General features: G+C 27.2%; 1 protein-coding gene across 3 annotated transcripts in view; it reads right to left on the reverse strand.

The window, feature by feature from the left end:
- LOC145279388 (NEDD8-activating enzyme E1 regulatory subunit-like) overlaps positions 1–13,350 on the reverse strand; it is a 106,642-nt gene that overhangs the window by 3,556 nt on the left and 89,736 nt on the right. For all 3 annotated transcript variants that reach the window (XM_080130721.1, XM_080130720.1, XM_080130722.1), the window contains 3 exons: positions 5,984–6,070; positions 4,379–4,518; positions 3,748–3,821 (listed from right to left, as the gene is read on the reverse strand). In XM_080130721.1, the coding sequence (XP_079986847.1) occupies positions 3,748–3,821; positions 4,379–4,518; positions 5,984–6,070 (301 nt within the window). The remainder of the gene's footprint in view (positions 1–3,747; positions 3,822–4,378; positions 4,519–5,983; positions 6,071–13,350) is intronic.

Raw genomic sequence — 13,350 nt, forward strand, 5'->3', positions numbered from 1 at the left:
CCATTTTAAAATTTCGAATACATCGGTAAACACCGTTTTTTGAGCTGAATAAACATGTTACATTAAATATAAATACTAAAAACATATCCAGGTAGGTAGAAAAGTAACTTATTTTATGACGTTCACATTTTTATCACTTTATTTGCTTAAAACTCTTAAAATATATAATGTACATTCATATTTATTAATTCATTTGAAAGTATATTCATTTCCGAACAAAACAGTAGTAATTTGAAGACTTGAAGTGCTTTGGTTTAAAAAATATGGCTATTTTAGTAGAACTACCTTGAAATCTGTGATTATCCAAAGCGTTTTTTTCGTCTGTGTGTATTACTACTTTTACAGACATACACAAAAAGCGAACATACATTTTCGCTTTTATATTTATAGATTATTTTATTTATATATTATTTATATATCGTTTTAGTTATATATTATTTTATTCATACATTATTTATTTATACATTATTTATACACCATTTTATTATTATATTATTTATACATCATTTTATTATCATATTATTTATACACCATTTTATTATTATATTATTTATACATCATTTTATTATCATATTATTTATACATCATTTTATTATCATATTATTTATACATCATTTTATTATCACATTATTTATACATCATTTTATTATTATATTATTTATGCATCATTTTATTATTATATTATTTATACCTCATTTTATTATTATATTATTTATACCTCATTTTATTATTATATTATTTATACATCATTTTATTATCACATTATTTATACATCATTTTATTATCACATTATTTATACATCATTTTATTATTATATTATTTATACATCATTTTATTATTATATTATTTATACATCATTTTATCATATTATTTATACATCATTTTATTATTATATTATTTATACATCATTTTATTATCACATTATTTATACATCATTTTATTATCACATTATTTATACATCATTTTATTATTATATTATTTATACATCATTTTATTATTATATTATTTATACATCATTTTATTATCATATTATTTATACATCATTTTATTATCATATTATTTATACATCATTTTATTATTATATTATTTATACATCATTTTATTATTATATTATTTATACATCATTTTATTATTATATTATTTATACATCATTTTATTAGCACATTATTTATACATCATTTTATTATTATATTATTTATACATCATTTTATTAGCACATTATTTATACATCATTTTATTATCACATTATTTATACATCATTTTATTATTATATTATTTATACATCATTTTATTAGCACATTATTTATACATCATTTTATTATCACATTATTTATACATCATTTTATTATATTATTTATACATCATTTTATTATCACATTATTTATACATCATTTTATTATATTATTTATACATCATTTTATTATTATATTATTTATACATCATTTTATTATTATATTATTTATACATCATTTTATTATCACATTATTTATACATCATTTTATTATTATATTATTTATACATCATTTTATTATTATATTATTTATACATCATTTTATTATTATATTATTTATACATCATTTTATTATATTATTTATACATCATTTTATTATTATATTATTTATACATCATTTTATTATTATATTATTTATACATCATTTTATTATTATATTATTTATACATCATTTTATTATTATATTATTTATACATCATTTTATTATTATATTATTTATACATCATTTTATTATTACATTATTTATACATCATTTTATTATTATATTATTTATACATCATTTTATTATTATATTATTTATACATCATTTTATTATTATATTATTTATACATCATTTTATTAGCACATTATTTATACATCATTTTATTATCACATTATTTATACATCATTTTATTATATTATTTATACATCATTTTATTATCACATTATTTATACATCATTTTATTATATTATTTATACATCATTTTATTATTATATTATTTATACATCATTTTATTATTATATTATTTATACATCATTTTATTATCACATTATTTATACATCATTTTATTATTATATTATTTATACATCATTTTATTATTATATTATTTATACATCATTTTATTATTATATTATTTATACATCATTCTATTATATTATTTATACATCATTTTATTATTATATTATTTATACATCATTTTATTATTATATTATTTATACATCATTTTATTATTATATTATTTATACATCATTTTATTATTATATTATTTATACATCATTTTATTATTATATTATTTATACATCATTTTATTATTACATTATTTATACATCATTTTATTATTATATTATTTATACATCATTTTATTATTATATTTATACATCCTTTTATTATTATATTATTTATACATCATTTTATTATTATATTATTTATACATCATTTTATTATTATATTATTTATACATCATTTTATTATTATATTATTTATACATCATTTTATTATTATATTATTTATACATCATTTTATTATCACATTATTTATACATCATTTTATTATTATATTATTTATACATCATTTTATTATTATATTATTTATACATCATTTTATTATTATATTATTTATACATCATTTTATTATTATATTATTTATACATCATTTTATTATTATATTATTTATACATCATTTTATTATCACATTATTTATACATCATTTTATTATTATATTATTTATACATCATTTTATTATTATATTATTTATACATCATTTTATTAGCACATTATTTATACATCATTTTATTATATTATTTATACATCATTTTATTATATTATTTATACATCATTTTATTATATTATTTATACATCATTTTATTATTATATTATTTATACATCATTTTATTATATTATTTATACATCATTTTATTATTATATTATTTATACATCATTTTATTATCACATTATTTATACATCATTTTATTATTATATTATTTATACATCATTTTATTATTATATTATTTATACACCATTTTATTATTATATTATTTATACATCATTTTATTATTATTATATTATTTATACATCATTTCAGTTATATATTAGGTATACATCATTTTATTTATATTTCATTTATACATCATTTTATTTATATTGTATTTATATATCATTTTACAAGGAAACTTGTCATTTTTCTTCATTTTATTGGTTGTATTATTAGTGAAAGGTTGGCCCCCTCATACAGAGAAGAAATCCTGAACTAAAATGAAATGAAAATCAGACAGATTTTAAAGATGCCTGCAAAATACAAAAATACTTTTTTTTTTGTCTGAAGCGATCATACAACATTGCATATATCTTTATAAATGGGAAAATTGCATTTTTTAAAATTTTTGTCGTTAGAAAATACAATTTGTTTTTTTCGTACAATTTTTTTACTGATGATTAAAAAAGGAACATTTGTGGACATTTAAAAATTTAAAATATTTATAAAAAAATCATTTAATAAAAATCATTTAAAATAAAAAATTCATTCATAAATGAAAAATTTAATAAAAATTAAAAAAATATTTAAAAATAAAAAAAATCATAAAAAATAAAAAAGGATCATTTAAAAATAAAAAAAAAATCATAATATGCGTTACTAATAAAAATAATCAAGTTCTCAATTTTTCTAATGTCATTTGCTTTTTTTTTTTTTGTTTTGAAAATAGTTTTTCCAAAAAAAGAAAAAAAAAAATGCATCTAAGAAATGCAAAAAATATGCTTACATTTCGTGGACGTAATCATCTTTGATTAATGTCGATGTTAATCCTAATTCTTGTAGAATTTTTCCAACATGAGCCTGAAAAAAAAAACGAAAAGTCATAAAATACAAAGCACGAACTTGTTTAGGAATATGGTAAATCTCACTGTACTCTACTTCTGCATCGGCCGTAAATCGCAGATGTGATGTCACACTGAAAGATAGTAAATAATCTGCCTTTGTCTTTTTCCTCAACAAAACCATTTCAAATAGAGAAGGGAAACAAGCCAATAGCAAGTCAGACAACCATCTCAGTTTTACCCCATTTCTTGAAAAGAATTTGGTAAAAAAATCCTTTATAAAAATTTAATGGGGATTTTTTTTTAAACCATCAGAAATGAACTAATTTACATTTGAAAAATTTAATTCCTGATATCATTCTATAATTTTATTTTAGCAATTTTTATCATTAAATAGCAGAGGGGAACATAGGCGAAGCATAATTTTTATCAACGTCATTTTTAACAGGGAGCGTACACTAACAATACACTGATATGAATCCTAAAACAGTTTTTTACCCTTCCCGCATTTGTTTTTCGATCATGTGTTTTTTTGTTAGAATTTGTTGGCTTTTTTTTCTATGAGAGAAAATTTACCTTCAATTTGAAAACATCTCCTTCCACTTGGTCATTATACCAACCAGGAAAGCGGCTGTATTCTTCAAAAAAACGGTCGACAGATCGCAGCATAATGTAAAATACAATGTCGCTGTCCTCTTCATCGCCAAGTTGCATGGCTGACAACAAAAAACAAAAAAATTAAAGTAAAAAAACGCTAAAAAAACTTGAAGTCCCCTCATCTAAAAAAAAAAAAAAACGAAAGTATTAAAAACTGACAAAAAAAAAAACGAAAGTATTAAAAACTGACAAAAAAAAAAAAAAAATGAAAGTATTAAGAACTGACAAAAAAACGAAAGTATTAAGAACTGACAAAAAAAAATGAAAGTATTAAGAACTGACAAAAAAAATGAAAGTATTAAGAACTGACCCAAAAAAAATGAAAGTATTAAGAACTGACAAAAAAAAATGAAAGTATTAAAAACTGACAAAAAAAAAATGAAAGTATTAAAAACTGACCCAAAAAAAATGAAAGTATTAAAAACTGACCCAAAAAAAATGAAAGTATTAAGAACTGACCCAAAAAAAATGAAAGTATTAAGAACTGACAAAAAAAAATGAAAGTATTAAAAACTGACCCCAAAAAAATGAAAGTATTAAAAACTGACCCAAAAAAAATGAAAGTATTAAGAACTGACCCAAAAAAAATGAAAGTATTAAGAACTGACAAAAAAAAAAAATGAAAGTATTAAGAACTGAAAAAAAAAAAAAATGAAAGTATTAAGAACTGACAAAAAAAAATGAAAGTATTAAGAACTGACAAAAAAAAATGAAAGTATTAAAAACTGACCCCAAAAAAATGAAAGTATTAAGAACTGACAAAAACAAAAAATGAAAGTATTAAGAACTGACAAAAAAAAAAAATGAAAGTATTAAGAACTGACAAAAAAAAATGAAAGTATTAAGAACTGACAAAAAAAAATGAAAGTATTAAAAACTGACCCAAAAAAAATGAAAGTATTAAGAACTGACAAAAAAAAAAAATGAAAGTATTAAAAACTGACAAAAAAATAAAAAAGCAAATCTAAGGCAATCAACAAAAAAATTGAAAGCAAAAAAGACGCAAAGCCTCTCATCCCCAACAAAGAAAAACACCAGTTAAATTTTTATGAATTTTTAAAAAAATTTTTAAATTCCATTCAGAACATTAAAAAATTGAAGCTCCATAATTTAAAGACCAACAAGAAAATTTCTATTTCATTTTTAACAAAAGTTTAAAAAAAATGTTTACAAATTTTGGATGGTTATCCTCATCTTTGTTGTTTCCATTTCTAAAATGTTTTCAAGGATAAAAAAAAGACCCCCCCCCACTAGATTTCAAAGTTGACTTTGTATTTTGTACTTTGCCCCCCCCCTGCATGTGACAGCAATATTTTGTCTTTATATATTTATATTGAGTTTATATCCATTTGATATTTTGCACGATATAAACATCCTATCAACAATATGAATGCCGAACTGCACAAATAGATTGCATTGCACATTACCACAAAATGGCGGCTCCTGCAATAAAAAGCAATTAAAATTGCAAATATAAACCAAATAATGTTGGAATCACAAAGTATTATCACAATCTTAACTCACCAAGTTCTTGAACTTTGGCCGTTTTTGGATCATATTCTTCTGATAAACTTCTACAGTGAATCACTCGGAGGAAACTTCCGTTCCGGCCTGCAAGATGTAAAAATGCAACACCGCATAAAAAAATATTTGGAAAAAAAATTTAAATGACGAGAAACTGAAAAATTAAAAAACATTCACTTCCCAATCAATCGAAAATCAAGATGTGTTTGTTTATATAGATGCACGTACGAAATATTGCAAATCAAAACTTATGCAGATATGAAACTAGCGGGGGGGGGGGGATACCCGGAGTTGCCTGGATGTGTGTAAGTGGTGTAGTAATGAACCCTGAGAGAAAAAAAAAAAAAAAGTGATTGTAGGGGGAGGGGGATCAAAACAAAAGTAAACAGTTTGGGTAGAGAGAGGTGTTAAAAAAAAAGAAAAAAAGTGGCAGTAGGCAGACATGCTCGAACCCCAAAACATGAAGGAGAAAAAGGTTAAAAAAAAATAAAAACCGTAATGTCTTAGTCGATGCCTCCATGGCAAAACCGGAAGTTGTAAACATTTAAATTAAGGCTAGTTAAACGAAAGGAGACGATTACTTGCGAAAATCTCAGCAAAAAAAGTGACCCCTCCTTGTAGAAAACTGGCCAGTTGAAGGTGAAGGAATTAATGTTTTTGGCCAATTTTTCGATATGTCGTCCAAAAGATTGAGCTTTAAAACGATACCGGTTTCATCATGTTCAGACACGTTTGTCGGAAGTTTTTGCGAGACACACACACATTTTGCCCTTTTTATATATATATATATATATATATATATACTTACTAGCTTGGGTGCCCGGCGTTGCCTGGGTGTTTGGAGTTGTGTGTTGAGCAAAATTTTTTTAAAAAAAGTTGTAGTAGGTAGGCAGGCAGACTTGAACCCGTGACGCGAAGGCAGAAAAGAAAGTGAAAGAAAATCTGACGTCTTACCACTACTCCATGACGCGATCGGAAAAAGTGTAAAAAAAGTCGATCAAGAAGATGACTTGCAGAAATGGCGTTGCTTTTAAATCTCCTACGAAGGTCGTTTTTAATATGGGGGAAAATCAACTCTCCTGAAAAGGGGGCAGTATCCCCCAAAAATAGTCACTTTCTCAGTATGAAGGGTTGTCCCCTAGATTGACCAAGAACTTAAGTCAAGCATCAGATCAGATACTACACTGTGATCTTCGCCCAAAGGCTTTTGCATTGGAATAGTTTCGATTTATTTATACAAAAAACACAAAGAAACACTGGAAATGACGGAACGGTGAGAATTTTGTTTAACTCGAAAAAAAAAAAAAAAGAGACAATGTCCGTTTGTGAATGCAAGATATTACGATCTGGAGAGTATGCAAAAACTTCTTCCAGAATCTAACCGACATAAGAAAGCTTTCGTGCACACAAACGCTCGAGCCCATTTTGCCATTTATATAATGGATTTCACAAATCAAAACAAACAAAAAAAACTTCTGCAGATATTGAATTAACAGCTGAAAATATTAGTGTACATTAAAAATTATGGAAAATGAACAAATAAAATTCCAATAAAAATAAAATTTACTATTCAGACTCCATAAACTCCAAATGACATTCGAGTCAAACTAGATTGTCGTAAAAAAATATATACCTTCTAAGATGTACTGGTTTGGAAAGTTGAAGTAATAATTAAAAAATTTTTTTTTTAAATTAAAAATTCAACTCGATACTTTTTTAGATATACTAATATTTTTGACTGATAAATTTTTGTGTTATTTTGATCTGACATAATTTAATATACCTTAACATATATAGGCAACGAAAACTGATTTTTTTTTTTTTTACCAAGTTGGGAAATTAAATAAAAAAAATAAAATTTGTCTTTTTAAATTGTTTATTTTTAAAAACATTGAAAAAGTTTTGACCTTGTTACATTGTTTTTTTTTTTTAATTTAAAAAAACCCAATAATTTGGTGAATTAAAAAAGTATTCAGTCATAAATCCATCAACTGATTAAAAACAAACCTGCAATTGTTTGGATTGTTTTTTAATAACATTTATGTGAACATAATTTTTAATAACATGGTTGGCGACTCTCTTTTGAACCCTGACCAGGAGCGAGAGACAAGCAGCAGATGCACCAGCCCAGATGTGACAACAGTACTCCATACATGGGCGAATGGTTGCCTTATAGAGGTATAGGTTACTGTCAGGCGTAAGTAGTTTTCTAGCATGGTAGAGGGAGCCAACCTTCCTTGCAGCAGCTTTGGCAATGCTCTCAATGTATCTATTCCAGTTCATATTCCCTGTAAACGTTAGGCCGAGGAGTTTAAAAGAAGTACTTTCAGGTAATGTGTTCTTGGCCATTGCTATTGGTGGTAGAGAAGGTTTCTTGTAGTTATTGAAGGAAACAAGCTTAGTCTTAGCAGCATTGAATGTGACCAACCATTTTTGTCGCCATTCCACTACGGATTGGAGGTCATCCTCTAGTGTTTCTGCCATTTCCTTGGATATGTGTTCATTTGTTTTCCCCTCATATCTGTTATAGAGAGTAGTGTCATTGGCAAATATACCCATCTCCGAAACAATTTTATCAGGGAGGTCGTTTATGAATATCAGGAATAATAGAGGTCCAAGGATAGACCCCTGAGGTACTCCCGCATTTATGTCGTATTGTTTGGATGTACGACCGTCGAGGACAACTTTGATTTTTCTATTACTTAAGAAGGATTTAGTTACATTATGAATTCTTCCAGTGATTCCATATGATCTAATTTTCCTTAGAAGACCATCGTGCCATACCCTGTCAAAAGCCTTAGATATATCGAGGACCACCGCTCTACCTTCCCCTGTTTTATCCAATGAACGGTATATACATTCAGAAACTACATATGTGAACATAATTTTTAATAACATTTATGTGAACATAATTTTTAATAACATTTATGTGAACATATTTTTAATAACATTTATGTGAACATATTTTTAATAACATTTATGTGAACATATTTTTAATAACATTTATGTGAACATATTTTTAATAACATTTATGTGAACATAATTTTTAATAACATTTATGTGAACATAATTTTTAATAACATTTATGTGAACATAATTTTTAATAACATTTATGTGAACATAATTTTTAATAACATTTATGTGAACATAATTTTTAATAACATTTATGTGAACATATTTTTAATAACATTTATGTGAACATATTTTTAATAACATTTATGTGAACATAATTTTTAATAACATTAATGTGAACATAATTTTTAATAACATTTATGTGAACATATTTTTAATAACATTTATGTGAACATATTTTTAATAACATTTATGTGAACATATTTTTAATAACATTTATGTGAACATAATTTTTAATAACATTTATGTGAACATAATTTTTAATAACATTTATGTGAACATAATTTTTAATAACATTTATGTGAACATAATTTTTAATAACATTTATGTGAACATAATTTTTAATAACATTTATGTGAACATATTTTTAATAACATTTATGTGAACATAATTTTTAATAACATTTATGTGAACATAATTTTTAATAACATTTATGTGAACATAATTTTTAATAACATTTATGTGAACATAATTTTTAATAACATTTATGTGAACATAATTTTTAATAACATTTATGTGAACATAATTTTTAATAATATTTATGTGAACATATTTTTTAATAACATTTATGTGAACATATTTTTAATAACATTTATGTGAACATAATTTTTAATAACATTTATGTGAACATAATTTTTAATAACATTTATGTGAACATAATTTTTAATAACATTTATGTGAACATATTTTTTAATAACATTTATGTGAACATAATTTTTAATAACATTTATGTGAACATATTTTTAATAACATTTATGTGAACATAATTTTTAATAACATTTATGTGAACATAATTTTTAATAACATTTATGTGAACATAATTTTTAATAATATTTATGTGAACATAATTTTTAATAACATTTATGTGAACATAATTTTTAATAATATTTATGTGAACATAATTTTTAATAACATTTATGTGAACATAAAGAAATTGCGATACAAATATTTTCATATAAAAATGTTTTTTAACAATTGATGCCAAATATAAATTATTGCTAATGAAACGGCCATTATTTACGATTCATAATTTTATAATAATTACAAAATAAGTACATCAAATCTGTTGCCAAGGTTGCTGGAAAAATGTTGGGATCGTTCTACCACTCCAGTAGATATCTCACTGCTGATGTAATTCTCTATCTATATAAAAGCCAAATACATCCTAGGATGGAGTACTGTTGCCACATCTGAGCAGGAGCTGCTAGAAGCAGCTTATCCTGCCTTGACATCCTTGAGGGATGCTCTTTTCTCTTCCCTGCAACCTCTTTCTCGCAGAAGAGACATTGCGAGCCTGTCTTTGTTTTATCATTATTTTCATGGCAAGTGCTCGTCTGAGCTCCAATCTCTCGTCCCCCTCGCCAATCTTTCACAAGAAACATCCGTCTAGCTGAAACCACTGTTAATAATTTTCTCCACTCTTTATCTTTGCTAAATCAAAACGTAAATTCCATGAACAAAGTTTCTTTCTTAGAACTGCAAGCCTGTGGAACTCTCTTCTGTTTGCCTGCTTCCCACCTGACTACAACTTGCCTGTATTCAAGTCAAACATAAACAAATTCTTGATGAATCACCCTCTCAAGTAATCCAATATACCAATTTTCCATTACTAATGATTACTACGACATTATCCAATTGATTACTGTACACTCAATAACCCTTACCCTCGAATGGCCTCCGGGCCTTGATAAGTGGTGACCCCTATGTAAAAAAAAAAAATAAATAAATAAAAAAGAAGTATTTCAAATATAAATCAGAAAAAATAACTCTGTGTGTGGGGTGTGAGGGTTCTTATTTTGCAAAAAAACCTATTGCTAAATTTTAATACTAAACGTGAAAGTTTGGCCGGACTGGTTGGTGCAATTTGAAAAAAGGTCACCGGTTGCATCATTGTGCATGCGGATAGAAGATAGGATTTGGTTAAAAAAAAAAAAAAAAAAAAAAAAAAATGGTGCCAGAGTTAATTAAATTTGAAAATTTTTCAGCAGAAGAATGTGCTTTCAAATACAAAGTTTCTGACAGCTTATTGAGGCGTGCTTGTTAGAAGCAGACAACCTTTCGTCTCAATCCAGATTTTTCCTTTTTGTGGAGATAGATTTTCTCATGTTTTGCATGAACGGTTTCGCCATGAAGGAAGCAACTAAATAGAGGTTCTTTAAATCTGGGCTCGTTGGTAAGTTTTGTCTAGAAAAGCGATAATGAATTAATCAGTGTTTGAAGAGTGAATTTTATCGAAAGCATTTCCATCAGAAATTTGATCTACAAAAATTCAGGTATATATATTATTTTATTTTTACACAGTGATCACCACTTATCAAGGCCCGGAAGCCACTCAGGGATAAGGGTTATTGCAAGTACATTACGTTAGTGTGGAGATTTGATGAAGTGTTTACTTAAGGGGGGGCGGTTCATTAGGAATTTGTTAACGTTGGACTTGAAGACATCCAAGTTGTAGTCCGGTGGGAAGCAGGCAGACGGAACAGAGTTCCACAGGCGTGCAGTTCTAAGAAAGAAGCTTTGTTCATGGAATCCACGTTTTGATTTAGGCACAGATAAAGAGTGGGGGAAATTTTTCACAATGGATTCAGCTAGACGGGTGTTTTTCGTGAAAGATTGGCGAGCGGGGACCAGAGATTGGAGTCCAGACGAGCACCTGCCATGGAAATAACGATAAAACAAGGATAGGCTCGCAACGTCTCTTCTGTGGGAGAGAGGTTGCAGGGTAGAGAAAAGGGCATCCCCCACTAAGCCACAAAGTCTATTTTGTACTCTGTCAAGGCATGATAGGCTGTTTTTAGCAGCTCCTGTCCAGATATGGCAGCAGTATTCCATCCTTGGACGTACTTGGCTTTTATATAGATAGAGAATTGCATCAGTAGTGAGATATCTTCTGGAGCGGTAGAACGATCCCACCATCTTTCCAGCGACCTTGGCAACAGACTTGATGTATGTGTTCCATTTCAGATCAGGAGTAAAGGTCAAACCCAGAAGCTTGTCAAAACATGGGGCCTCACCCAGACGAGAGCCATCCATCCCAATTGATGCCAGATGGGGATCAGAGCGTTGATGATGTAAGGATAGGAGTTTGGTTTTGGATGCATTAAAGGTAACTAGCCACATCTTCCCCCACTGAACCATGTGCTCGAGATCAGAGGAGAGAGAATCAGAGAGAACTTTGTCATTTACAGCCTTTGATGTGTTGCCGTAGATGGTCGTGTCATCAGCATAGATGTCAATGAATGATTTAAGTATGTGTTTAGGGAGGTCATTGATGTAGATCAGGAAGAGAGTTGGGCCCAGGATTGACCCCCTGAGGGACTCTAGCATTTATATTGCAGGCCTCCGATTTTTGTCCATCTACCACAACTCTTATGAGCCTATCGGAGAGAAATGATTTAATGATTGAGAAAACATTTCCAGTTATACCATAGCTGGAAATCTTGTGAAGTAGACCCTTATGCCATACCTTGTCGAAGGCCTTTGATATGTCAAGAGCAATTGCCCTAGAAAGGAAGCCTTTGTCAAGAGATTCACTAATCCTGTGGGTTATAACCGTCAGCACATCTGCGGTAGATCTTGCAGAGCGGAAACCATATTGTGTGTCACTAAGAAGGTTGTTCCTGCTGAGGTGGTTAACTATTTCTCTATTTAATATGGATTCCAGCAACTTACTCATAACATACAGGAGACTTATTGGTCTGTACTGAGAGGGAGATGACTTATCACCTGAATTCTTAAATACAGGGCAAACTGATGAGGTCTTCCAGGGAGTCTGAAAGCACTTCTCCTTAATGCAGCGCTTAAATAGTTTCGTAAGTATGGGAGCGAGTTCTGGTTGAAGCTTTTTTTAACACTATAATTGGGATGCCATCAGGGCCAGTTGCTTTACTGGAATCAAGGTTCTTGATTAGCTTGGCGACCTCATGCATGGATATTTGTATGTTACCTAGCGTGTTCTGTGTTATAGGAGGAAATATGGGGAGTTGATGGCCTTCTCAGCAATCACTGCCATCCATAGTTGTTGTCGTCTCACCATGTTTTGGCCAAGTAAGCCTCTGGCCGGCTTTGGGTAGGATTGAAACCGCTATCTTCAGACAATGCTCATCTGGAACCGTAGGCTAGAAAAATAGTTGGCCGAAACATTGTGAAACAACAACTAATAAAGATGAGAATAATAGTCCGCAATAAATAAAAATTAATACAAAAATTCAGGTGTTTTCTATTGTGCAATTTTT

Source organism: Euprymna scolopes, chromosome 1, assembly GCF_053919585.1.
Source record: "Euprymna scolopes isolate OS-2025 chromosome 1, ASM5391958v1, whole genome shotgun sequence".
Lineage (NCBI taxonomy): Eukaryota > Metazoa > Mollusca > Cephalopoda > Sepiida > Sepiolidae > Euprymna > Euprymna scolopes.